Raw genomic sequence first — 27,717 nt, 5'->3', positions numbered from 1 at the left:
TCATCATCATCATCACCATTGTCTTCATCATCGTCATCGTCATCATCACTAGCATCATACTCTATTAGCATTTAATAGGACTTGAACATTCATGGATTTTCGTATCCATGGGGATCCTGGAACTAAACCCCATCAGATACCAAGGGCCCACTGTAATCATCATCATCACCACCATCATCATTATACCCAATTTGCATTTGATGGGACTGGAGTACCCATGGATTTTGGTATCCACAGGGGTCCTGGAACCAAACCCTTGTGGATACCAAAGACCCACACTGTGACCCCTTTCCCATCATCCATGGCATGTCCAGCAGCGAGGATGCATGAGCAATCCCTATGAAATGCAACCTTGGAAAGCCTTTGTCCTTGGCATATATCAGCCTCAGCACTTGAAGGAACTGTGGAAAGCAGAGAACAAAAGGAAACCCTTTCAGGTTGTCATTTGGGGGCTTGCTCTGCTGTTTGCCACAATATCTTCCTCGAGCATCATCTGCCTTTCCCCACTTACACTCCTCTGCAAAGGGTCTGCTCTCTTAAGGCTCCAAATCCTGATTTTTTCCCAGCAGAGTCTGAAATTTTGTATGCCGTTTTGCAGAGCACCGAGAGCATTCCAGCTGCTCAGCCGCGCAACCAAGGATGTTGCATCTGAAAGTCCAGTTTTTGGATGATTCCCAGAAGATCTTTGTCGTCGATGTAAGTGCATTCTCTCATTGTGATGCTTTCATTTGGCCATTTGCACCTTTAAGACTTCTTTTGCAATCTTTGATGGCAGAGTCTCTCCTATATCTTGAAGGTTAACTAGTTGGCGCATGGGACTTGTGTGGTGTCAAACTGTTCTATGCACCATTTGAAAGGAATGCTTTTTTAATAACAGATTATTTGCATTCTGATATCTGCACACTTGCATTAAGAAATCTTGTTTTTGGATGACTGCCGGTTATGGGGAGGGGAGATTTAATTCTTTTTAGAAGAAAGATCTGCATCGCTTACTCCATCAATATTGCACTTTATAATTTAGACTTCAGAGGAAGGCAATGGCAATCCTCCCCTGAAGAAATTTCGTCAAGAAAGCCTTTGGATAGAAAGCCACAGTTGACTTAAAAGGTCCTTAACAACAACAGCAACAACATTTTGTAAAGACATTATAAAAGGAAAAGGTGCATACAGTAGCGGCAACTCAAAGAACATATTCAAATGTATTTATTTCAATACCCAATTAATTCCTTAGGAGAAGTGTCTTGTATGGCTTCAAAAGATAAGTGCATATTTTGTTCAGGATTGTTTGCAGCTTCCTTTTTCTGTAGCCGATGAGAAACTGCACTTTCTCCAGATCTTTATCTTTGTCGCTCTTTAGCAGACCAAAGAGTATATTAGTATATATGATATAATCTGGAACAAGAGGAAAAGAATTTGCACAGTTTCGCTTCTGGGAAATGAAGAGAGCATTGCGTCAGCTCCTTCAAAGCTTTTGAAAGATGCTATTTCGCTTTCTGTTTGGTTAGGATGAAGTGGCTGCACCGTTTCTTAAAAGTTCGTTGTTACCGTTCCAAACTATTTGGATGAAAATTGCATGTGTGTGTGTGTGTGTGTGTGTGTGTGTGTGTGTGTGTGTAATTTAACTTTTATTAGGCACACAACAACATACAGTTACAATAAAACTTCAAGATGAAATTTATATGGCATCAGTTTAGTGCCTCCACCAGAAAATTGGCCATTAGCCTGGCAATATGTGGGTTCTGTCCAAACAGATATTCAAATATGCATGCAACTTTCATCCAAAGAGTTTGGAATTATAACAGAGAGATAAATAAATACAGAAATATAAAGTAATAATAAAAATAATCCAGGATTTGAGAAGTTATTTGCTTGGATCTTAGCTCCAGGAATCCCTTAGCCAACATGACTCCATTCATAAGTATGTACTGAACATCCCTCTTGCATTTTCCCCTCTTTCCAAAATGTAAATGCTAAGGCCGCATCAATGCACAGTGCTACTTTTTTTGGATAACAAGTCCCAGCATCCCTTTGCTGGGTATTGCTATAGCCCCCCCCCCCAAAAAAAAAAAAGTCAGTCCGTCAAGCGCTGAGAAGATTGTGATACTGAATATGGAGCAATGTCTTGTGGTTATAACTGGGAAATGTGCTGGATTTCAACTGATTCCCATCAGAGTCCATCCCTGTTAGTGAGAGACATCCATGGCATTTTAGCTCTGCATGACAAGTTCATTGCAAGAAATAGGTTCCATTAAGGCTCCTGGTTTGAGCCTTTCCTTTTCAACCCTTCCCCTGCAAAATCCTCCTAGGCATTGGATGCATTTCAAGCCGAATGGTTAAAGTGAATGCAGACCTGAATTAGCCGGTCTCCTGGAATAAAAAAGCTGCCCTTGGGTGATCATATATCTTCAGTAGCTATATTTCACGCTGCGTAGATGCAGCTTTTGTCAGGAGTCTGGGTGAGGTCAGAAATCTTTTCTTGAATGTGGGATTCAGGACCAGAAAATATAGGGCCATTGCTGAGAATGGAGGATGGGCTCAGCTCTTCCAAGGATCATGTCGTGGAGGCACCCAATGTCCACATTTACTTCCAGGCTGGACTTCGTCTCTAATGTCCTTTATGTACATTGGGCCTTTGGTATCTGCTGTAGTTTGGTCCCAGGACCCCCAGAGATACCAAAATCCACAGATGCTCAAGTCCCATTCAGTTCAGTGACATAGTGAAAGGGCATCCCTTATATATAATTTTTCAGTCCCAGTTAATCCTCTTTTTCACTCTTTCTGTTTTTCCTGCTTCCATCTGCCTTGCTAAACATCATTGCCTTTTCTAGGGATCTTCTCATGATATGTCCAAAGTATGATATTTATTCATCTTGGCTTCTAGACTTGGTTAGCTGTTCAGTTCAAGGTTGCCAAAGTTCATGGTTGTGCAAGGCAGTGCTATGGTACATGCACATTTGGCAGTGTGCATATGATTGTACAAGGCAGTGCCCTGGTAGAAGCACATTGTGCATTGTGCAGTATATATGGTTGTATAGGTAGCGCCACAATATATGCACATTTTGCATTGTGCATTGTGCTGTGAACTGTACATAGTTATGCAGGTAGTGCCTTGGTAGATGTACATTTTGCATTGTGCATATGGTTGTACATACAGTGCCCTGGTACATGCACATGCTGCATTGTGCATTTTATTTGTTCACTGTTGTAAAGGCAGTGCCCTTGAATGTGCACATTTTGCACTGTGCATTACACATGGCACATGGATATTCATATGGCAGGTTACATATGCCAAGGTGCATTGATATTAGGTTGCAGATGCTCACAACTCCCTAGCAAGCAGCAATGCACAATGTACCACTGTGAGCATTAAGTTATGCTCCATCTCCCTGGTCTTGGTCTCTCTCTCTGGCGCATAAACTGCTCTTTGCCTTTTGTCCCCTGTGGGATGGTGCCCAAATATTATAGTGCAGAAGGCGCAAACAAGGATAATGGTTTTAATTATGGCTGTGATCCAACCATTTGTAAGGAAAAGAGGGACACCTCCGGAGAGTGCGCTGTTATTATCCTGTCACTTCCCAGCTGCTTTTTGTACAAGGGGTAGTAATTTCAGCCGCCTCAAAGGCAGGCAGGGATTGTCTGTGAAATGGTAGCATGCACGCTTCACGCTGCGCATGACTCAGGGTGCGCAAGCAACCCTCAATTTTTCTGGTTCGCCGAAGTCACCATGACAGGTGTGCTTGGACGTGTGCCAGCTGCAATCTTCCTAGCTATGGGACAAGCATGAGCAATATGGAGCATTAGCAGATTTTTAGCATTCTGAGTGCCACAGTCCTAAAAAAAAAGTACCTTTCCCCAGGTCTGAGCATTAATGTTGCCTTAGTGCTTGCACCCAAACTCTTTTGATACTCAATGGTTTGGAAAGAGAGCAGAAAGCAAGCGGCCAGTTCTGTATGTACTTGACTATATAAGTTGACTTCATGCATAAGTTGAGGGCAGGTTTTGGAGCCATGGATAAGTCAAGGGTATGATTTAGGGCCTACTGTATACAGTGCACCCTTTTTTTATGTAGGGATCCCCCAGATAAACATACCCTCGACTTATCCATGGATCATATCAAAATGCACTATTTTGGCACAATTTTGGAAAGTAATGGGGCTCGTGCATGCGACAGTGGCGTGGCGGCGTGGCAGTGCGCACACACCTTGGGTACACACCCCATTCATCTAAATGGGACGCACTGCCCCTTGCGCCCTGTGCGCTCGTGCACAGCCCTCTCATACCTTTCATCGTATGCTGAAAGTTGCGTATAGTGCATCCATGTATAATGCAGGCGCACTGTGTGTGTGTGTGTATGCAAGATATATACACACATTCTTAACCTGTATTTTTGGATCCCTTCAACAGCAAAAATCATCTGGGAAGACATTGTTCAACCTGAGCTGCAGCCACTTGAACCTCACAGAAAAGGAATATTTTGGACTGGAGTTTTGGAGTTCTGCGGGGCATGCTGTAAGTGACGATGCGCTACGCACCTCCGAAACATCCTCTGTGGCTATTATTATTATTATTATTTCTTACCCACCTCTCCCCATGGATATCAGTTAAAAGGAGGCAGATAGTACCTGAGATGGAGAACTGGTTGTTTCTGACCTTTCCAGACACTGTTGTTCAGGGAGGTTGAGATGCTTAATAGGGTGGGATACTCCTCCGTTACAAACCATGATTAAAACCCCATAGACAGAAAACCAGTACATCAGGGAGAAATAATAAGCTAAAGCCTCCTCTGCACACCTCTGAGAAACTAGTTCCCTATGGGCAAGAATATAGATATAGCTTGTGAAAGCATGCTATGTCTTTCTGAAACATTTTGTATGTAAAGAAGGCCAAATGGTGGTCTTTGACCATTTTGGGGACGGACTGGACACTTACAAGGTGGAATATTCCTCTGTTACAAATAATGATAAAATCCCTGCAGAGAGAAAACTAGTAGATCAGGGAAAGGGCTAAGAGCTGAAGACTAAAATGATCTAAAAAGTCGGTTTGGTATCTCCTAGAGGAGCATTAATTTGCGCATAATCGTTCTTTCTTAATTCTAATTGTTTCGGTCTTTAATCTGTATTGTTTTTCCCTTGCACAGTTTTTATAGTAATGCATCAGCGCTTCTTTAAAATAACCATACGTCTTATAACTCTCCTTTAATATACAAGATAGTCTTTATCACCTTTATATAACCGATCCAATTACCTTCGATTTCTAATTTATTCACTCACTAGGAACAGACAAAATATTGTGTGTGTGTATATATATATATGTGTGAGTGTGTGTGTGTGTGTGTGTGTGTGTCTATATATATATTGGACAAAAACAATTCCTGATCCATGATCCAATTCACCAACTGTTTTGCTTTCCCCATATTCTTGTAGGCCTGGCTGGAACTTCTCAAACCGATAACAAAGCAGATTAAAAGTAAGTGTTTCCATGTATTGATTTAAACAAACAAAAGAACAAATTGCTGGAGGTTAGCATGGAATATCCTTCATGATTTTGTTCCTGCTGTTGTTGTAATTTGATAGGAAAAGGCAGGACCTTTGGGTGACTATCTCCTGGCATCCTTATGCTTGATATATTTAGACTTAGACTGAAGGAAACAGCTAGGAACAAAGTTCCTTTGGAGGACTGCAACTTCCATCTGCAATCTTCATCTTTTCAGGACTGCATTTCCATGCTAGCTGGGGGGATTCTGGGATCTGCAGTCACAGGGGTAATATTTCCAAGGTCTGGGTACTGCAGAATTAAGGCAGTTTGACGATGCTTTCATTGCCATGGCTCCATCCTATGGGATCTTGGGTTTTTTAAAGTTTGTTATGGAACCAGAGCTCTCTGACAGAGAAGGCTAAATATCTAATGAAACTACAGATCTTAGGGTTTCATAGCATGGAGCCATGAAAGTTAAAGTGGTGTCAAACTGGGTTATTTCTGCAGTGCAGATGCAGCCTTCGAAGACCATCTTCTCGCACCCCAAAATGTTTCATTGCTGGGAGTTGAAAAAGCCAGGCAAGCAAGAGAGAAGTAATTCAAGGGCACTTTGCAAGAGATAAGTAATGCCAACGCAATTTGCAAGAGAGAAGTAACACAAATTATATTTGCAAGAGACAAGTAATGCTGGGCCTCATTCCCATTGCCTTTCAAATCGTATCGCAAATCGATTTGAACAGGTTTAAATGTCCATGGTTCACATTTGAACCGAATCGCTGAACCAATCCGGAGACGGGGGCCATGCGCTAGACCCATTTATGCCACATCTTTTTGGCACTGATTTTTTCCCACTTCTCTTTGGATAAATCGATTTAGCGCAAGTGTGAATCAGATGCGGATTGGAATTGATTTAAATTTGCCCTTTGGCCGACTGGAGCGGGTCCATTTTGAACCGATTCATTTGTGAATGTGAACCACAAGTGGGTTATTTTACAGGGGAAAATGTAACCAGGGCAAATGTAGTGGGAACCACACTCCGCTGTTGAACCGATCCGTCGATTCGGATCACAAACCGATTTATTTGCAAGTGGGGAATGCGGCCCAAATGTAATTTGCAAACCCTAGCAGGTTTAATCTGAATCTATGTGGCAAATGAAAGAGATGTGTAAATGTTCCCGACAGACCTTTGAAACCAAACTTATGAAGATGTTGTGTTTTAAGATCCTAAGGAGATTCTTTTCAAATTTATGGTGAAATTTTTCCCAGTGGATCCGGCTCATCTGAAAGAAGAGCTGACCAGGTACGCTGCTTTGCATGGCACCCTTCCTTTATTCCTTTATATTTCCCCCCTTAATTTTTCCGTTCCAAAATCACCTCCCTATCTAGTTTTTTGACAGTGTGTTTTAAATAACAATATATGAATTAGCAGAATGGTTCCAACCCACTAATATGAAATACCCTTTTTCTTCTAAGCTGCTACATCAGTGTTACAAAACGCAAGCCCAATTGCATTTTTAGATGCTGTATTTGAGGCTGCAATGTTGTTATTTCTGCTGCAAATTAAATTACAGAACTGTTTGAAGCTGATGGGAATAAATCAGTCAGCCCTGAGAGAATCAATATGGGGATGTACTGCTATGTTATAGGGTTATTATTTATGGGTTGGAGGTGCAGGAGGGCTTTTGTATCAATAACGTCTCCAAAATGGTTCTTAGGTACCTCTTCACTCTCCAAATCAAGAAGGACCTGGCGTCTGGAAGACTTCCCTGCAGCGATAACAGCTCAGCCTTGATGGTTTCTCACCTTTTGCAATGTATGTCTACATAATTGGACCACAAGATGTAATGGTCACTATTGGTCACTATTGACAGGAGAGTAAAGTCCTTCGCTCATTTAACCTGGCCTTTATGGTGGATTTGGGGGGCGTTTGAGGCTATGGCAATGGTGCCGTGGCCGTAAATGTGAACACAACACACTTAACAAAGTCACTGTATATACTCATGTATAGGTCTAGATGTTTTAGTAAAAATATTGATTCCAAAAACTTGGGACGACTTATCCATGGGTCAATGTAAATACCATACTTTAACTCTTATTAAAAAGGGAACCGTGTCCCTATGAAAGGTGAGAGCGTAATATCTTTTTGGAGCGCCTAAAAGAAACATTGGGGCAGCACAGACTGCCTCAAAATGTCGGGTCGGACTCGGCCATTTTAACTGCAGAAGGACACCGAGGACGCCAAACCATGTGCCATCCTTCTGCAGTAAAAAGAACCCGCTTCTTCCGGGTTCTTTTTATGGCACGCTGTGCACATCATGAGTACTCCATTAGCGTACTCAATGCGCAGCGATGTGCAGGTGCTGCGTGTTGTCATCATCATCATCATGGTGGCGCCCATATAGATAGGACTCCTCCATGATGACAATGCCCATGCGGACTAGGGTTCTGGAACCCTAGTTTCAACACTGGCACACCGCTTTTAGCACGTGTGTCTTGGGCCATTTACTCCCTCTACTGTCCCATCCATCCAGCCTCTAACTCTATCCGCCATTTTGTTGCTTCCTCTGTTTGGTGGAGTCTGACTTTTCCAAAAGTATTGTTATTCTTTATTTTTTCCATGCCGCAGCTGCTCTGGGAGATTTCCATGAAGAAATGGATTGGAAGCATCTGGACACACACCAATATTTAGTGAACCAAGAGCGCTTGGCCAACAAGATCATGCACTATCACAAGAAACACAGGTGCGTTCGCCAATTGCGTCTTCTTCAGTGCATTTTGTGGCCCTTTGCGGGTTTTAAATTCTGCGTTAGAGAAGAATTGCAAAATCTTCTGCAATAAAAAAAAATCTGATTTTCTGCAAAATGCATTAAACAGGCAAGTCAAGAAAAATGCACAATTTAATTCCCTTTCTATGCTGCATTTGGCTAGTTGGTTCTAATCATGGAGCCAAATAAAAGGATGATGGGGTCTGAAGTTCTACCTGAAATCTGCTCATCCACTATATATATATATATATATATATATATATATATATATAAAATCTCCATGGTTTGATTGTCATTTCCTGCATGACAAGGGATTGGACTGGATGGTCCTTGTGGTCTCTTCCAACTCTATGTATAAGTCCAGAAATTTAGGTTACATATTGACTCAAATAACCTGAGTCCACTTATCCATGGGTCAATGTAAGTATTATATTTTAATACACACACACACACACACACACATATGGTGAAAGGCAAGAGTTTAATCTGCACAGACTCCCTTCTACTCTCTCAGCCTTCCAGCCTTTAGTATGAGAACAAATAGTTCTGCCATCTGATATCTTGTAAGTTCTTTGGCTTTGTTTTCCTTTACTTCGTCCTTTGCATCCTTTGTTACATGTGCCTAAGTTTTACGCATGATTTATCCAAGGGTCATGTCAAAAATCCATAATTTTGGCCCCAAAATGTGCCCTCGACTTATATATGTGGTTGTCGACTTATAGTCAAGTATATACGGTACTTTGCCTGCTTTTTTTTCTAGGGGCAAAACTCCGGCCGAATCGGACGTGCAGCTTCTGGACATTGCGAGGAAACTGGACATGTATGGGATCCGGCCCCATCCTGCCAGCGATGGAGAAGGGACCCAAATCAACCTGGCTGTGGCCCACATGGGGGTCCTGGTTTTGCGGGTAAGGAGGAAACATTATTCTACAAAGCATTTACTGAGAAACATAGAGATTTATCACACGGTGCCCAAATCCGTGGATAAACAGAGGGTTAAATCCAGGATTGTTTTCTGGCAACGTCACTCGACATCGCCATTATCCCAGACGTAACCCGTCAATTTTGATAGTGTCCATTCCAGAGCTGTGTTGTGTTGCTGAGTGTTTCTACATTCAGCAACATTTGCTACAATGGCATGTGTCGTTGTTGTTGTTGTGTCCCTCCAAGTCATTTTTGATTTATGGCCGACCCTGAAACAGAACATATCCTGGCGTTTTCTTGGCAAGTTTCTTCAGAGAAGGTTTGCTATTGCCATCTTCTGAGGCTGAGGTCCTTTTCCTGGACCTACCTTCCATCAGTTTCAGCCTTCTTCTGTCCATTTGAAGCAGGACTAAGAAGCATGACTTTATGTTTATATCCATCCTAATTTTTTCTTGAACGTCCTGCATTTTCCGGTGCGTTTCCCTCCTTTGTCGTTACGACATTTGGCTATCGTGCAAAAGTCAGAAATGACTTGAAGGCATACAACAGCAGCAGCAGCAACAACAAATCTTCTGGTTTGGAAAGAGTCTCCCTTTCTGGTTCCTTTTGATGTGGTACCGCCGCTTTTGCCTTGACATGCTCAACCCAAACGCTGCAATGTCAGAACTTGGTGTCGCACGGTAGCGCAACATCTCTCCACCATATAATCTTCCCCCAAAAATAGCCACCTAATTTGGAGCAATTACAGGTTAGCGCAATTCTTCAGTGCATTCTGCAGGGCAACCGTATGCCTCGAGTGGCATTTGCTGTGTAACGTGGGCGAGACAAGTCCTTAAACAACCAGGGAAGAAGCCAATATATGTGTGTGTGTGTGCACACACATACTGAAAAGACCACAGGACAATTTAGCCTTGCTCTTAAACCATAAACAGAGACCAATGTTTTCTCAGGCTCTGTTGTCATGCAAAACCTTCCCATATATAATTGTGAATCAGGGAGTAGCTATGAACAAGTTTTCTTCTCCCTAGATGCCAAATGAAAGTGTTGATTTTAGTTAATCTAGACATGTGTTTCTTTGTCAAATGAAATTATTATTATTATATTTGTATCCTGCTTTCTCTCCAAAACTGGCACTCAAAGAGCCAAACTGGAACTCAAACATAGTGTCAACATTCATTAAATGATGCATACATTTCTGTCTTTATGAAGGGCCCATAGCTAAAAATATGGGATTTTCTAGCATCACGTTCAGTCTGTAATATATTTGAGGGCCAGAAAGCTTTTCCTTTTATATAGACTCTGTATAGAAAAGCTTTCTGGGCTCAAATAAGAGGCAGCCCTTAGAACAAGGACATCTGCCAATACCTATATTGATTAGACGTTGAGTCTTTCTTATTCAAAATGCTTGGGACCAGACGTATTTTGGATTTCAGGTTTTTTGTGGATTGGAATTGGAATATTTGCATATACATAATGTTTGCATATACAAACTCTTGAAAATTGGTGGTTGTTGTTGTTGTGTGCCTTCAAGTCACTTCTGACTTATGGCCACCCTCTCTTGGGGTTTTCTTGGCAAGTTTCTTCGGAGGTTTGCCATTGCCTTCCCCTGACTTGGAGACAGGACCCAAATCTAAACATTAAGTTCATTTCTGTTTGGTCAATGGTCAAGAATACTGGGAGTTGTAATCCAACATCTTCAGGAGGGTACCAGGAGAAAGATGGGGCGATGGGGCAGAAACCACCAACGGATCCCCACTTTGCCAAATCCTTAATCCACTCTGGATTTTAGTCTGAGATTTAAATTTATTTGAAGGGATAGGTTTTGAGAGCCACCATCCATCACTGCATTGGTGATCCTCAACCTGAGCTTGGAAACAGTGACATTTCAGGATTAGCAAGGCCAGTGTCCCTATGGTTTAGGGATTCTGGGAGGTGTAGTCCAAGCACATAATTCTTCTAAGTGCTGCATGCGATCTTGAACTGAATTGAGTTTTGAGTCACATATACAGAGCGCCTCTTCGTTTGCGCATTTGCAGGGAAATACCAAGATCAACACTTTCAACTGGTCCAAAATCCGCAAACTGAGTTTCAAACGGAAGCATTTCCTGATCAAACTCCATGCCAATGTGGCGGTAAGTAATGCATTTTTCTCTTATAACAGAAAAACATGGGATGCTGCTTTGTACTGAATTTGGACCCTTGGTCCGATCTCTCCCTCTTCACCCATCAGGCCTTGTGCAAAGACACGCTGGAGTTCGCCATGGCAAGCCGAGACACGTGCAAAGCTTTCTGGAAGACATGCGTGGAATACCACGCTTTCTTCCGACTCTCTGAAGAGCCAAAGTCGAAGCCTAAAGCCTTCCTATGCAGCAAAGGGTCTAGTTTCCGATACAGGTAAAAAAACACATATAGTCAGCCCCTCTGCTGTGTAGTTCAATATACACAACATTTATGTAGTGTGGACTGTGATAAAGGATTCTGTTTTTTCACATTTATTTTCCCATCTTTCTGATGGCAGTGGAAGGACCCAGAGGCAGCTGCTGGAGCACGGGACCAAAGGGAAACTCAAGAGTTTGCCGTTTGAAAGGTATAGTCTTTTCACAAAGCAGTTATTTTACTCCGGTGAAAATACTAGAATAGCAAAATGGAGGTGCGCAGCTCTGCTTCTGTAGCCATTTACTGAGTTTGCAGATATCTAAAGCACAGGATGATTTGGGAAAGGAACTAATGTGGGGCAAGCTTGCACCAGGAATTGCTGCGGCGGCACTGTGGGAACATTACGAGCACCATCTTTGCCGGCATAGAGGAGAAGAGGCATTGCTCATTGCTAAAAATAGTGGCAAGTAATTAAAAGAGGGAGAATAAAGCAAGCGTTGCAATTTAGGAGCCGCACAATTAATTACCCAAGGCTGCAAATATTGTGTGCGCAGAGGGAGAGCCCAATGCACAGCTGATGTTTGGCTGCAGCGCTTCCGGTGCCCAAGAGCCAAACCGTGGTCCATTTGAAGTTCAGTTCTGGGCAGATGAGGAAGGAGCCCAGTGATGTCTCCAATTGCCAGCTTTGACTTTCTGTTGGATGATTCCTCGATGGTTAAGACTTCACACCACTCTCCATCGTGAACAACCTGGAGCCTTCACCATAGAATTTGAGTCTTATCCTTCAATGGGGCTCTTCTCACCTTGCGAGAAGTCTTTGATCATCTGAAGAAAATGCCTTCACACCAGTTGGCCATAGAAAAAGCATTTCTTTCATTCAAAACTCTTATTGAGAAGCAAGGTAGTGTGAACGTTGACCGACAACACCATGGCCATGTATCCCTAAACAAGCAAGGTGGGACTTGATCTCACACCTGCCTTCATCTCATGGTTCGACTCCGAGACTGGTGCATTCAGAGGGACGTCTCCATTTCCGAAGTCCATCTTCCCGGGGAAGAAACCGTCCTTGAAGATGCTATCAGCGAAGAGATACCTTAAACTGTTAGAAGGGGAGGAGACTGGGAAACAAATCTAGGTAGAAGACATGATCCTCTGGAGAAGCCCAAAAAACTGAATTGGGCTCCTGGGAGGACCAGCTTCTGCTCCAGAGGTTCTGCACCTCTGGTCCGTGGGAAAGAGTCATGTGCGCCATAGCCATAACCAGCAAGTGTTTTCTTCCTTTAAAAAAAATAATAATCTTTTATTATGTATTCCCAAATAAATTATCTTCAAAGGAAAATGCACCAGTGCTAAAACTGCTCCATATTTTAATTGGATGCTTAATGGGCTTTGATCGGTCTGCCTTGGTTAGTGGCAAAAATAATCATAATTTGGCCGCGTCCAGCAGCCCCAGTTAAGCACTTTGAAGTCCCCCGTCGACGTCGAGGCGAGCAATTTCAACAAGGGCTGACTAAGGCTGCCCTTTGAGATCATTATGGTTTAATAAAAGCACTTTTAACCTTGGCAGGGTGGTGACTTTAGCTGAGTGCGCTAAATGGATTAAGTGCCCTTTTAAATGCGTTTTTTTACCAATCAGCGTTCTTCTGCCAATCAGGCCTGGGCTGCAGGAGCTACACTGCAAGGACTCTGAACCTATAAAAATGACTTTCTGGGCTTTAGATCATCATCTCCAAGCCACCGTAATCAGTGGCCATGTTGGCTAGCGAGTTCTGGAAGCTGTTGCCCCAAAAAGATCTCTTTTCCAGCCTTGCCTTGAATCCATTGCAGACAGCTTGGGTCCTGGCGATCTGAAAGCCTATGATGATGAGCCTGCCCAATTTTTAAGATTCCCCAGAGAAGGGCTTTCTCTTGGTCCCACCACCTTCCTAGGATATTTTATTTATTTCCAGGATTTATATCCTGCCATTCTCCCACGATGGGATTCAAGGCGGGATATAAATAGGATACAGGACAGAGCCTTCTCAGTGGCGGTGGAACTCCTTAGATGGGCTTCTCAACCAATCTGGGCTACACAGATATATCAGTTGCATGCCTCTTTAATTGCCATGGCTCCTCCTTAAGCATCCCTGGGTTTTGAAGGCAGACAAGGTATGCAAAATTCTCTGAGAGCCACTGGACCGGGGTTCTTTTATTCTAGTTGTCCAGGTACTTGGGACTGTGGCCGAGATCCAAGACTGCTTCAGCATGACTTTTACATTTACATGTGTACTTTTATAGCACTATAGAAATAAACTATAATAATCATCATCATCATCATCATCATCATCATCATCATCATCATTTCTATGCCAATATTCATCTTCTCTGTGCATTGCCCATGGATAGCCACATACATTGAACTTTCATTTACATTTGTTTTGGTGTGCTGATGCACATGGATGACCATGGGCAATGTACAGAGAAGCTTCATAGTTGTTGTGTACCTTTGTTTTTGACTTATGATGACCATAAGGCTGGGGCTGAGAGTGTGTGACTCGTCCAAGGGTCATCCAATGGGTTTCCATGGGAACTGAACCCTAGTCTCCAGAGTCATAGTCTAATGCTGAAACCATTGCACATCACACTGGTTTGTGTATGTCACTAACTTGGCCATGCAGACTGAGGCTTCTGGAAATTTAGGTCCAAAGTGTCAGAAGGATCGGAGATTGAGAACTTGGTTCTAGTTCTCTCCCCTGAACTAAAAATCCCATGATTGCTTAGGAAAGAGCCCTAGTGGTTAAAGTGTTATGAATCCAGTATAACAATGCTGTGTGGCTGGACTTTTGGTCACCGGAGCTGAATTATATTTCTTGAGGAAGCATAACCAGTATCTTGTTCTTTCTTTGTTTCATTTCAGGAAACACTACTCCTATCGGTACCATGACAGGCAATGCCGCTCATCCCCAGATCTTCTTACAGACGTTTCTAAACAGGTACGTAACTTAGTAGTTGGTGGGAAATTGTATGGAAAGGGAAGAGGGGAGGCCCTTGGTATCTGCCGGGACTTGGTTCCAAGACAGCCATGGATACCAAAATCCATGGATGCTCAAGTCCCATTAAATGCAATGGCATGGCAAAATGGTTTCCCTTATATAAAATGGCAAAATCAAGGCATGCTTTTTAGATTAAATACATGTATTCTTTCAAGATGTGAATAGTTGAGTCTGTGGATGCAGAATCGGTGGATATGGAGAGCTGACTGTATAAGTTCAAGGCATGAGCAACCCTCTTCTGTGGGCCTCACCTCCCCAAAAGTGCTCCCAAATGCAGCATCTCTTTATTTTCTTCCAAGTAATTCCCTGTTGCCATTTTACTGTATATCTGCAAGTCCTTTCCGACTTATGGCGAACCCAAAGGCAAGCCTATCATGGGGTTTTCTTGGCAGGCTTCTTCAGAAGGAATCTGTCATTCCCATCTTCGGAGGCTGAGAGTGTGTGACTTGCCTTTGCGGCTGAAGATATACTCTAATTAAATAAATCAATAAATGGTTTTCTGTGGCTAGGCTTGGATTCAAACCTTGAGTCCTTGTATTAGAAAGTGGGATATAAACATAACAACAACAACAACAAAACTAAATTATTTAAACTCTGCTCTCCAGAATCACAGTTCAATGCTGAAGCCACACTACGTTACCTTGTTAAATTTAGCTTATGATTTGTAAACCTTGAGAAGGATGCCATCCTAAGGTGCTGTGTTGTGTGCATCGTTGTGTGGTTGTGCTGTTTGAGGGGAAGCAGTAGAAGGCGGTACATGAAATATAACACACTCTCCTAAAGAGCTGTGTAGTACCACTGTTGTCGCGATAGTGCAACATTCCAACATCCTGACATTTTCCTCTCCCCAGATGGAGGACTTGCGCCTGGTCTATGGCAATATGGGAAGCTACTATGGTGCAAATGGTGTCCACACCTCGGAGCCCACACTCGACAGCCGGCGGAGGAACTCTGCCGTGGAAGTGATCTTTGCAGACGAACTGGAGCGCTCCAAGCCCGAAGCTGATCCAACGCTGCTGGCTCACTCCCAAAGCAGCTCTGTTTTCCCGCTGGTCTACGCAGAGCTGGAACAGGATTGGGAGCCCCCTGACCTTTACGGGTCGAGGGTCCCGCTGACCTCCTTCCAGCCGAGCTACAAGCTGGCAGGGAGCAGCAAAAGCACCTCCGTGGGCAACATGCGCGAGGTGACCCCCAGGCAACAGCTGGCTTACACCGATGTGCCCTACATGGCCCCTGTCAACCCACCACTGGATGTGGGTTCGCCCCAAGTTTTCTTCTATGTGGATAGGCCCCCTCAGTTTGCACGGCATGCGATGATGGGCCCAGTGGAGGAGATGGCAAGTGGCATGAACCTCCTTGGGGTGGCACCCATGAAACCTCAGAGGAGGAATCCGGGGACCTCAAGATTGAGGGTGCCTGAGCCAGAGGCCCTGCCAAGAACTAGTTATCTTACTAGTGTTAGCATGGAGCAAGATGACGACGGAAGTGTCTTTGACTATGGAATCCAGGAACCCGTTCCCAAGAGATCCTGGAGCCAATCGGACATGAAAACCATCAGGTTCCCTTATGGCTCGGAGTTTCGACCTTTAGGGCCGTGTCCTGTCCTGAGTAGCAGGAAGGCTGACCTCCTCCAGTACGTCTGGGCTCAGCAGGGATTTCCGGAAACTCCCCGACTCCAGCGAGCCACCGAACGCTACGTTGGCAGTGGGACGGAGTCCAGCGATTCTGATTCAGAGCTCCTTCCAGATTACTATTCTCTCTATGGGAGGGTGGTCAAAGCCCCCCGGGCGAGGGTCCGCTTGTCTTCTGGGAGTCTGCAGCTCGAGGGAGAAGATGAAGAAGTTTGCCTCGCTACTGCCAGCATGGATGACAACCGAACGTCCCAGGGAGCCTCCAAATACTTCACTTAACTCAAATCTTGCCGCTTTGGTTGAGTCAGTCTTTTTGTCAGTGCCGCTGGGCAATAACGGGAGAAAGAAAAGCAGTGGGTACCTTGTACATTGCTGTTTTTTGCAGATAATTACACCTCTGGGACGTGGAAACTGGGTAATCTGCCAACGCAAAGGCCTCTCTGACCTGCAAAAGGAAGTGATTCAGGTGTTATGCATCGGATTAGTAAAAATCAAACCAAAGGTAGGCTGACCTTCTTCCTGCTCTCCTTGACTCAGTCCATACTTTGGAGACGTGATACAGTTATAGTGCGGCAAGTTACAGATTTAAGGGATAGTTTCATTTCCTTGGAGAGCTGAATATCACCAAGCTGAGTCAGTGTGACTTTTACCAGGGTTAGTAAAAGGCAAGTGAAAGAAGGGGTGGAATGAAGTCTGCTAAAGGGGAAACAGAAACTGTTGAACTGGGGTTCAATTCTAGCTGCCTTTTAAGTACAATGTAAGCATCCTCCTCCTCCTTAAAAGGATCCCAGAACAGATAGGGAAGCGTACTGTAATTTCTTTATGCTGCTTGTGTTAAGAATACCAAATGTGTCACGGAAAGAGTAGCTTACCTTTGTTTGAGTGTATTATCAGGGTTTCATCCTTGACCTGTTCAGTCCAAGCAGGAAGGCAAAGAATATGTTTTGGGCAACTTTAAGTTCTGTTCAACAGCATCAACTCATGTCAATGCTTCCAGTATGCTTCTCTTCTTCCTGTCCCAATTAAAAACTGGCCCTAGAGTGCTTACCATCAGAAATACAGTTCTCTCCTTGGAATGGATGAGGCGAAAAGGTATGTAGGTTCATATGATGTAAAGAGTCACTAATACCACCTGTAACTACTGTACACTGTCTTTTCAGTCTGACATATATGCTGAAGTTCTCTTAGTGGCACAAGTACGCCTTATACTTTGTAAATGTCTTTTCATTGTTGGTGGCATTCTCTTCTACACTTTGCAACCATTAATGTCCAGACTTACTATTTAACTGCTGTGGCTGGTGGAAAGCAGCAGAGGCGACTGGAGAAATGTCTGTGTCCCTGCGACTCAGACATTCCCAAACTCTGGTCCCTCAGGTGTTTTGAATTCAGCTCCCAGAAGCCTCATCCATCTTGTCCAATGGTCTGGGATTCTGGGAACTGAGGTCTAAAACATCCGGAAGGCAGGAGTTTGGGAATCACTGCAAAAGCATAATGTTTACATCACCCGCTGGAACCGCTACGTTCGTCGGATCCCAGTGATGTGATTTTGCATCTGGTTACAGGGACACAGCCAGATGTTTCTCCAATCTTGCCTGCTCCCATTTTCCATCTGCCACAGAATGGCCGAAGGATGCTGTAGTGGATCAGGATTGAGTTGCGTGGACAACGTGGTGTAGTTCTGCCTGCAAAACCTATTACGCCATGCTGTGCCATACAGGATCATGGCTATGCTGTAGCTTAGGACAGGCTTCCATACCTAAAAAAAGAACTGTCTGTTACAAAAAACAATTCACTCAGACTCTTAACTTTCCTGTTTTTGAAGATAAGATTTAGTAGGCTAGTTAAATGTACAGGAATACACTCATCCCTCCATATTTGCGGCTTTGATATTTGTGGATTTGATTAATATTCTCTCTAGGAATCTCTACGTCCTCCAGTGCAACTCTATGGTCAACTTTAACTAAAAGTTGCACTGAAAGACCTAGAGATTCATAGAGGGAATACTCTACTAGGCCTTTGTAGCTCCACCGGCACAACTCTATGGTCAGTGTCTGTTGGACATTGACCACAGAGTTGCCCTGGAGGACCTAGAGAGGTGTCCTCTCAGGTGAAAAACATGGTGGGTTTTTGTTATTGGTGCTTATTCCATATTCACAGGGATCTTGTGCCCCTAACCCTAGCGAATATGGGGGGACGAGTGTACTTCCCTTTCTCCAGGTTGAAGTCTTGTAAGAAGTGGGACGATCATCCTTTCCCCCGATTGTATGAACCTTTTTTTAAAAGCATAAATAGTACAAATGAGGACCAGAAGGCATTACAGAACTTAAATATTTATTTGTTTTAAACCTTTCCACCTTCTGCTGCCCCTCGCTTGCCCCCCACTACCCCCAAAACAACATTGAAAGAAGCTTCGTCTATAAACAGATTTACAGGACTAAAAGCTACAGGGAAGAGCACTACAGTTCTGTATCAGTGACGCAGTTGTTTCCGTAAAGCTTCAGATCAACTGTATTTACAACTTTTTGCTGCTTTTACATTTATAAAAATATTTTTTTATTTAATCCATAACATTATTGTTTTCAAAAACTATGTCCAGACTTTATTTTTTTCCCCTCAAGATATAAATTTCTAATTGCGTTTTCAGTTATATAGCGATGAAAGATTTTTCTTTTTTAACAAACATTTTTTAAAATCAAAACAAAGGAGTTAAAAGTAATTTCTTTTTTTTTACAGTGTAGGCACCATTGAAAATAACTGCCCTTTGCAATTCCAACCACCGTCTTCTTTGCCAGTGTCTTTATATCTATTTTTCTTTCTTAAAAAAGGATGTAATGGCAACTTTTAACTAAAAAAAAAACATCATCAATATTTGCTTGCACTCCATTAACTCTTCGATATTTGGCAGATATACTTTGAATCCTTTAAAAATGACTTTTGTGCAAAAACAAAAACAAAAAATGTGCAGATCTGAACTATAAAATTAAACACATCCAGACTTCTTATCAAAAATAAATTTACACCAACAGTTCCACAGCTAAGGACTGAAATACAACCCCACTTCAAACTTCAGCATAATATACATATTGGGTCGAAAAGGAAGGAAGGAAAAAGAGAGCGATTACCCCATCTAAACAGTACCATAAATATATATCTGAAAGCAAAGTTTATAATTTTATCTACCTTTTATGAAAGGAAAAAAAAACACACTCCATAATGCACAGTACTATCTTTTTTTTTGTGTGTGAAAGAATATCTATAACTCAGTTATTTGCATATTAACTGGTAAATACGTATTTAAAATACACGTCGGAGTGGGGGGGGAATTAAACGTATGGCGATGCGATCTACGTAATGTGTTTGATAAAGAACCTAAGTGTATAAATATCTTACAGGAAGGGGAAAACAACGAAACAAAACACAACCGCACAAAAAGCTGGTCTCGCGCTTTTCTACCTGCTTGCGAGGTATTTATCTCACGCCACGGTTTTTCCTCCAAGGTCCCCTGTCCCAAACACAGAATGAGCTGATACTCCCTTCCCCAAATTTATACTAAAAATAGAGGAAAATATATATTAAATTAAACCAGATTGTGTCCATTATTGCCAAGAAAGCCTCCCCTCTGCCCTTCAACTATATTGCTTTAAAAATTTCTTACCATGATGAATGACTTACGGGGGGGGGGGGGGGGGGAATCCTGTTCTACAAGGTAAAATACATACAAACTGTACACTAAGCTCTAAATCAGTCGCTACATGTTAAAACTTGCAAAGCTATTGACATATATTGCTCTCAAAATGGAGGTGATCACAGAGCTGCCTAAAATACTGTACCAATTTCCCCAAAGGTAGGTGATAATCGTCGCAGTTGTCGCGTTGACGTTTACGGGGGCCGAAGTAAAGGCTAGAAGAAACAGGGTGGTCAAGCAGGTGCTACGGTTAACATCCCACAAGCGGAAGTGCTTATTATTATGTCTGTGTGAAAAAGCTGGTTTTTTAAAAGCCTAGTTTCAGTGACTTTAGAAGCGCTATCACTCTGCGCAAGTACTTCTAACAAAAGGAACAAGAAGACACTGGGTCTCCTTTCAGAGAGTAAGAAAACGTCGCCGGCACACATACTTTCTACAAACTCAAGTAAAGGGGGTGCAAGTCCGATGAACCCTTGAGACCCCGGATCTCACCTGCGGAAATTGGCAACCGGTAGCGCCTCTGGGTTACATCTAGAAGCAATACTGCGCCCTCACCGTTGTTGTGTGTGTTTGTTTGTTTCCAACTGGATTAAATAGGTGAAAACTACAATATTAAAAGTTGCTCTTTACAAAAAAAAAGAATGTCCTGGAAATACAAAAAAAAACCATGTATACCCATCACAAAATAGTGGAGTTCAGTCCTTTTAAATCCCCGATCATCAAATACGTCGCAATGATCCAAAAAGGCACAAGGAGCTCATGACCAAAGCATTGCCAAGCTTAGAGTAGGTTTTGGTGGCCTATACTGGGTCCGTGTGGAACAGCATCCGTTGCTTAGGAGGAGTCATTCACAGAAAACCTGGGAAGAGATGGCAGAGAGAGAGAAAGGTGTCAGTCGCTGGGGGACCCTTTACAGCACACAAACACAGTGCTATGATTCCACTTTAAACCATCATGACAACATCCTATGGAATCCTGGGGTTTGTAGTCTGGTCAAGTCTGGGTGGTCTGCTTGCCCCATGACTATGACATCAAATGTGGAGAGACCTATCTATGCCACCTTTGGCCACCAAACATGGGGACCGCTTCTTGTTCCACTCTACTGAACTAAATGAGGGGACAGTCTATATGCCCACATGGTTACTCTGTGATCATAATCCTAGCTGGACCTAATTAACTAATCTTGATCTCTCCTCTTGACTGACTTTTAGACAACTTCTTCTTCTTCTTCTTCTTCTTATTATTATTATTATTATTATTATTATTATTATTTCTCCACCTTCCTCGCAGTACAGGGACTCAAGGCAGCTATTCCTTCAAACTTGTCACCTCCAGCATTCCACATTCTCCTTCTCAACAGATCACTCACTTTATTACATCTGAATTACTCCATAACTTTTTCCATGGTTGCCTGAGATAAATGACCCCTTTGCTTTCAGACGGTTTTATGTATACTAACGTTTGCTTCGTGCACAAAACTATTAAAAACAGTACGTATAAAATTATCTCTAGGGTATGTGTGTAAGGTGTATATGAAGCAATGAACTTTGTGTTTAGACTCGAGTCCCATCTCCAATATATCTCATTAAGTATAAGCAAGTATTCTGCCTTGGGGCCCTTTGCTGGGAGAAAGATAGGCTAGACATTACATTAAAGTGAACTAAATTAATAGACTACAAATCTTGGCAGTTATAGTGCAATCACAGTGCTTTAAGTGTGTAGTGTGGAAGATCCCAGGTCCCAACAGGGCAGCCTTCTTAGAGCTTGTCTAACCACCCACTAACCCAGTGGTCCCCAAACTGTGCCCTTTAAGAGATTTTGGATTTCAGTTCCCAGAAGCCTCAGCCATGTTGGCCAACAGCCTGGGATTCTGGGAGCTGAAGTTCAAAATCCTTTAAAGAGCACAGTTTGGGGACCACTGCACTAACCCATCCGATCCCTTCTCCTCTCCATCCTCAAACTCTTTCTACCCGTAGTTGCAACTACCAATCTTAGGTTGCCTCTCTGCTCTTTCTAGTACCCCTTCCAGATGCACAGAGCAGCTAAGAAGTAAAACAACAGCCTACACAGTCTCTGGCAGGCACTGCAAGAGATACCACAAGTTAAGAAAGGAAGCGCAGACACTTACTTCTGAAATTTCTCCATAAGTTTCTTCACCATCTTGTCGGTGATCCCCGGACATGTTGTCTCTGCCAAATTGATGCTTTTTTCAAGTTCTTCAATGGCCTTCTTCCTGCTGGCATTGTTGGTGTCTTGCTGCTTAAGCTGAGAAGTGCAGAAGAACACGATAACAGTTCAGGATGTTGCAACCTTGCCACCCATGCTTTTCTGCTTGTGCAGCAGAGGTCAAAAAGACTCACCTCAGCAAATACAGGTGTGATGATCATGGTTAAGCAGCTCAGCGTTTTCATGAGATCTTGGTCCTGGAAGTTAGAAAAGGCAGTATTCAAACAGAATGACTGGTTTTACCAGTTTTTACTGTATGCCACCCTGAGATATCTGGACAGAGGGTGGATTATAAATATTTAAATAAATAATTGTGTTGCTGCTGTTTGACAGAGAAGCCACCACTTATCTAGAGTAGGCTTTCTCAACCTTTTTTATCCTGGAGGAACCCTTGAAATAATTTTCGGGTCTCAAATAAAAATGATGCTATCTACAGCTAAAAAAAACCCCTTACTTCTCCCACCCCACATTCACAGTCTCTTGAGGAACGCCTAGAGAATTCTCATGAGAAACCCTGATCTTAAAAGGGGTATTTTTCTGACCCACAATGGCTTTCCGGGATCAAATGGACAGGAGAAGACTTCATATGAAACAGGAAAAGAACCAGAAGGGACTGCCACTCACCTCCTGTTAAACAAAGGCCTCTCCTGGGCCTAATAATGCTCCTCTTTTTCAACCTGCCTCCCCAAATAGGCTAAAGGCAGCCAGTCAATAAAACACTAAATATATATTTAAAAAGTTAAAATATGAAAAAAGACCTAGCTCCTTTATGATCCAATTGATGGCCTATGAACACATCCCTAGTAACAAGTGATAAAATGCCAGTACAGTGCCCCCGCGTCATATGTGGACGCACTATACGTGGCTTTCAGCATATGCTGAAGGCCATGGGGGGAGCAAGGGGCAGTGCACCCCATTTAGATTAATGGGGTGTGTGCCCATGGCCGCCTCCTCCACATACACAAGCCCCATTACATTAGATGGGGCTTGAGCATATGCATTTTTTACGCGGGGGGGGGGGGTTCCAGAATGGATCCCCCACGTAAAAAAAGGGTGCACTGTAGTTAAAATATTCTGCAAGGTTTAGTAAATACAGGCTACATGAAGTCCAGTAACCTTTCACCATTTTGTACTTCAGACTTGAAAATCCTACCTTTCATTAATGACAGCAACAGTAACAAGCACAACAATACCTTTTAATACTCATCACTTAATTCTGATAAATTTGATAATGGGATGGCTAACAACTCTATAAACACTCCTGCTAAGACAAGGAATAATGCTGTGCATGCGAGTGTGACATTGAGCTCTACTTCACACAAGTACCAAGAGTTAGCACTTCGACTGAAAAGCTTCCAAGGATTTGAGAATAAAAAAGATTCTGGCTGGACGTACTGTTCCGTTCTGCAGTTTCTTGGCATCTGGCTTCTTCCGAACTGTAGTGAAACTCCATTCTGGGTGAGAATTGTTCTCCTTGTTGCTAGACTCACTGATGGGCAAGGGTAAAAAAGAACAACACCAGAGGTTTCAGACAACTGGGCTACTGCATCAGGGGCCCACCCACGTCAAAGCCTCTATGCATGTTAATTGGAAAGACCTGTATTGCAGCCACACTTGTGCAGGTTATGTGTTGCTGAAGGAGAGCTACTGAAGCATACTGAAGAAGAAACAAATACTAATTCCAAATCTCACTGACTCCCACTTAAAAAAAAGGGGAGAAATACCATAAATCCTGTCATCAGCTACATTCAAAGTGCCTTTTAACTCAGCAGAGTAGGCCGCAGGGGCCCTCCAGAGGTTTCCAACCTGCAGACTTTAGAAAGGCTGCAAACTGAGTCTGTAAAACAAGTTTGTAATAGGCTAAAATGCTGTATGATCCAAATAGTTCTGCATGCAGAACAGCTGGCCATTTGCCTACTGTAGACTCACTGCAGCCCCCAACTCTGGCCAGTCCATGAGTGGTGAAAGTTGTAGGGTTCTGGAGTAATGTCTGGCTATGGCTCTGTAGCCAGACACAAAATGAGTACATCCGCCATGGAGGTCTTCTGAGGTCCCTGGACATTTTAGATGGTTATTGTTTTGTGTCTGGCTGCAGGAACATAGCCAGACACTTCTATGATCACACACGCACATTGACATTATCCATCAGGCATAGAATGACCAGTGGGGGCTACAGGAGCTCCGCAGTAGGTCAGGGTTTGTGTGTTTTTGCAATGTAAAAGGAAAAGTGGAATACCATCCTTGGCCTCAACCAAAATAGACACACACAGGTGTACGGTTGGCTTACTCCTGTATATGCCACTAACAGGATGCCAGCCTAAGTGTGTGTGTGTAGCAGGGACTGCTTAGCTGCTGCACCACACAGTAGGGATGCAAGCTGAGAAGTTTCCCACCTCTCTTTTCCACTCTTGGGGTGGAGGGTCTGCTTCAACCACTGCTGGATGCTAGTGGTGGGCTCAGAACATCTCCACAAAGCAATGATTGAAGCATACTAGGTTCAGCCAAGGCTTCAAACATTCACTGGGGCCTGTATGTTTTTCTGCCACTTTCTCACATACTCACTGCTGTTCTTTTTCACTGGGGAGGTTTTTTTCAGCTGCTAGCCCTATCACCAAGCAAGCAGTAGCAGAAGGAATGGGGAGACACACACACACCATTTTCAAGTGAAATGGGCTTATATGTCTTCCTGAAAATGTCAGAGAAAACTCATATGCACTCTATATCTTTTCCACATGAAAGGAAGGGGCATTTTCGCTGGGCTGAAGATGTATGCCGCTATAAAGCCAGCAGTGTGAAGGAATCTGCTGAGAATGACTGGTTAGGCTAGAAAAGCAGTTTTAAAAGCCTGTCAGACCCCCTGGTTAGTGCCCTAAAGCACTAATTCCGATAGCAGATAATAAGAATCGCACTCTGTCTAACAGCATAGAAAGACTGCATTCTCAAGCTGAACTCTTCAACCTCCTGGCCCCCTCCCCAGCAAACAGTCTAAAAATCCATACTTACGAATCAGAGCCATCAGAATCAGTTTCATCACTACTGTGTCCTTCTGCTTTCCATCTCTTAAATCTATCAATAAGCTCCGTCAGATAAGATGTCTTCTTGGCATTCTTCAGAATGAATTTGTGCTTTAGGAGTTCTTTTGCTGTAGGACGCTGTAAGAGACACATGGCATCAATTCCTTTTTGCTGGAGATTACTTTTAAAGCCTTAAATGGCTTTAGGCAGGACCCCATAGACCTGTCCCCTTCCTCTTCCAGTCTGCCCTCAGGCTTTTCTTTCTATCTCAGTTGTAGCCAAGGCACTTCTGGCTGCAATGCTGAGAGAATATCTGGAGACTGTGGAACTCCATGACTCAGGAAATCTCTTTACCTTGCCCACTCCTCCATTTTTGATATTCAAATTTCTTTTTAAAATCAGCACAGCTTTGATTTCTTTTTAACCCGTCTCAATGTTGTAGCAAAGTATCAAACTACATGGGCATATTCTGTGTACCCCTTTCCTAAGGTAGATTGCCATATGCCTCAACATCACACAGACCACTGAAGTTTGCTTGTTTTGCTTATTGCTGCCTTTCATGCCACGGGACAAGCAACACTTAACATTAATTCCAATTTCTGAATACTGAAACAAAAATGTAATACTCACAAACGTTGGGTCCTTATTGAGGCATGCATCTATAAACTCTTTAAAGGGTTTGCTGAAATCTCCTATTAGGGTCGGAGGGTTGTTCTTGGGAATGAGAAAGAGCACTCTCATTGGATGCATGTCTGAGTTGGGCGGCTCTCCTTTGGCCAGTTCAATGGCGGTGATTCCCAATGACCAAATATCAGCCTGCGGGCAAAGAAAAGAACATCTCAATTCGCATGAGGTCAGTCATTTTGAACAGTGAAACAGTAGCCACAACAACCATAAATCTGATTTATATCCTGTCTCCTACCTAAACTGCGACTCAATGTGGCTCAGAACAAGAATTAATTACAGCTGAGATCCAACAGTGTATTTCTACTAGACCCCTTTGCTTCCAGCGAAATTGGTGATCCTCCTTTCCTTCTGTACTCCCTGGTCCACCCTAAAAGCATGCTCCAAAGAAGTGGGAAATGTTTCTGGTGCCACCAAGGGATGAGATAAGAAGGAGGGAAAGTCCCAGCTCCAATGCATCCCAATATTCACCACTAGAATTATACTAAAGCACAGTTACAGTAGCATTGTAGCCAGATAGAGGGAAGTAGTAGTGCCATTCTTTTCTGCTTTGATCAGACCTCACCTGGAGTATTGTATCCAGTTCTGGACACTACTCTTCTGTAATGTAAGAGCTTTATGGGAATGGACTGCCTTAGAGGGTGGTGGATTCTCTGACTTTGGAGGTCTTTCAACAGAGGATGCATATCCATCTGTCGGGAGTGCTTCAGTTGTGCATTCACTAGATGGTCCTTGTGGTCTCTTCCAACTTCTACAAGTCTATGAGTTACATTAAAAGCCTGTCCATTTAAAAAGGAACACCATCCACCTGTTACAAGTCCTTTTCTCAACACCCAAGAGAAGGGGTAGGGGCAACACAGCTTTTTTAGGACAGGAACTCCGCAGCCTGTTAAGGTCCTCTTCCAGGCTATGATGCACAAAGGCTACAGCTTTATACCAAATTGAAACGGCCCGCACACACAGCAGACCCCTGTGTCCGAGGGTGCTTAAATCACGTAGGAATGTCTGTCAATATGGAACCTGGCATATTCTTTCAACACCAACTTTTTTACTGGCAAATTTTCCTCAGCTGAATAATCTTTGCGGTCATGCTTACGGCAAATTGGGGAAGTGCTCACTCAGGAGAAAGAAAAAAGCAGATGGGTGAGATTATGCAGTGTGAAAGAGAGCCCAACAGGAAGCAGAGAAAAGAAGCGACAACAGCTCAGCAGCGAGGGAAGAGGAACGGCTGTGCCTCTGCAACACAAAAACCATCCAAACAAGTGTGTATGTACCATCCCACTGTTTACAGAACTGGTTGGGATTTTAAGATTAGAGCAGGGAATTCTTCTTCGGGGGAATGAGCAGGACAGACGATGAAGCTTGCTGAATTGCAAGAGGCCGAGAGCCAGAATCAAACAGCAATATGCAGCTGGGCACTTTTGCTCCTAACCCTAACATTAACACAGAAGATCCCCGCTGCTGGTTTTTCACATTCCATGCAATTTTGGGCTGTTTAACTATTATCATTAGGGCTTAAAATTTGCACTTTAAAAAGATAATCTTATAAGATTAAGCAGGTCAATGGAGAGGTCACAGTGTTAAGTTGTCACAGAGCTATCAGTCTTTTACCTGGAGACATTTTCTACATGATGGGGCATGACTGTGGTCACGGATCTCTCTAAAACACACAAAACAACAAGAGCCTTACTTTTGAGTCATAGGCTGACTGCTGAATGACTTCAGGAGCCATCCAAAACGGTGTGCCTACAAAGGTGTTCCTCTTAATCTGTGTATCGGTCAGTTGTCCCGCAACTCCAAAATCCGCAAGTTTGACATCTCCTTGCTCTGACAACAACACGTTGGCAGCTTGAAGGGAGAAGAAAGTGGAAAGCCTGATTTAGAAAGAGAAAGCATTTGTGCTTG

At 43.2% G+C, this 27,717-nt stretch overlaps 2 protein-coding genes across 2 annotated transcripts in view; one reads left to right on the top strand and one right to left on the bottom strand.

Moving 5' to 3' along the window:
• The first annotated feature begins 639 nt into the window (after positions 1-639).
• On the top strand, positions 640-17,237 carry FRMD7 (FERM domain containing 7). Its single transcript, XM_089536233.1, has 12 exons — positions 640-696; positions 4,405-4,509; positions 5,424-5,466; positions 6,697-6,775; positions 7,191-7,288; positions 8,102-8,216; positions 9,001-9,148; positions 11,201-11,296; positions 11,395-11,558; positions 11,683-11,751; positions 14,437-14,512; positions 15,424-17,237. Exons 1-12 carry the CDS (start codon positions 640-642, stop codon positions 16,480-16,482), a joined length of 2,109 nt encoding a protein of 702 aa, XP_089392359.1. The 3' UTR covers positions 16,483-17,237.
• Positions 17,238-18,517: 1,280 nt separating this feature from the next.
• Positions 18,518-27,717, bottom strand: part of STK26 (serine/threonine kinase 26) — a 33,678-nt gene continuing 24,478 nt past the window's right edge. The window contains exons 6-12 of the mRNA XM_089536231.1: positions 27,503-27,660; positions 25,759-25,944; positions 25,118-25,266; positions 23,510-23,603; positions 22,249-22,311; positions 22,017-22,153; positions 18,518-20,747 (exon numbers count right to left, since the gene is read on the bottom strand). Coding sequence (XP_089392357.1) covers positions 20,723-20,747; positions 22,017-22,153; positions 22,249-22,311; positions 23,510-23,603; positions 25,118-25,266; positions 25,759-25,944; positions 27,503-27,660 — 812 coding nt within the window. The 3' untranslated portion in view covers positions 18,518-20,722. The remainder of the gene's footprint in view (positions 20,748-22,016; positions 22,154-22,248; positions 22,312-23,509; positions 23,604-25,117; positions 25,267-25,758; positions 25,945-27,502; positions 27,661-27,717) is intronic.

This window comes from Sceloporus occidentalis, unplaced genomic scaffold (assembly GCF_023333645.1).
Source record: "Sceloporus occidentalis isolate IW3139 unplaced genomic scaffold, rSceOcc1.0.p SCAF_8, whole genome shotgun sequence".
Lineage (NCBI taxonomy): Eukaryota > Metazoa > Chordata > Lepidosauria > Squamata > Phrynosomatidae > Sceloporus > Sceloporus occidentalis.
The sequence above is the reverse complement of the archived record's forward strand: the minus strand, read 5'-3'. Positions and strand labels throughout refer to the sequence as shown.

Bases quoted from the DNA above. Each gene is read 5' to 3' on its own strand.
- FRMD7 (XM_089536233.1), top strand. From the start codon at position 640: ATGTTGCATCTGAAAGTCCAGTTTTTGGATGATTCCCAGAAGATCTTT. The intron at 4,510-5,423 runs GTAAGTGACGAT...ATATTCTTGTAG, and splicing joins GGAGTTCTGCGGGGCATGCT to GCCTGGCTGGAACTTCTCAA. The intron at 9,149-11,200 runs GTAAGGAGGAAA...GCGCATTTGCAG, and splicing joins TGGGGGTCCTGGTTTTGCGG to GGAAATACCAAGATCAACAC.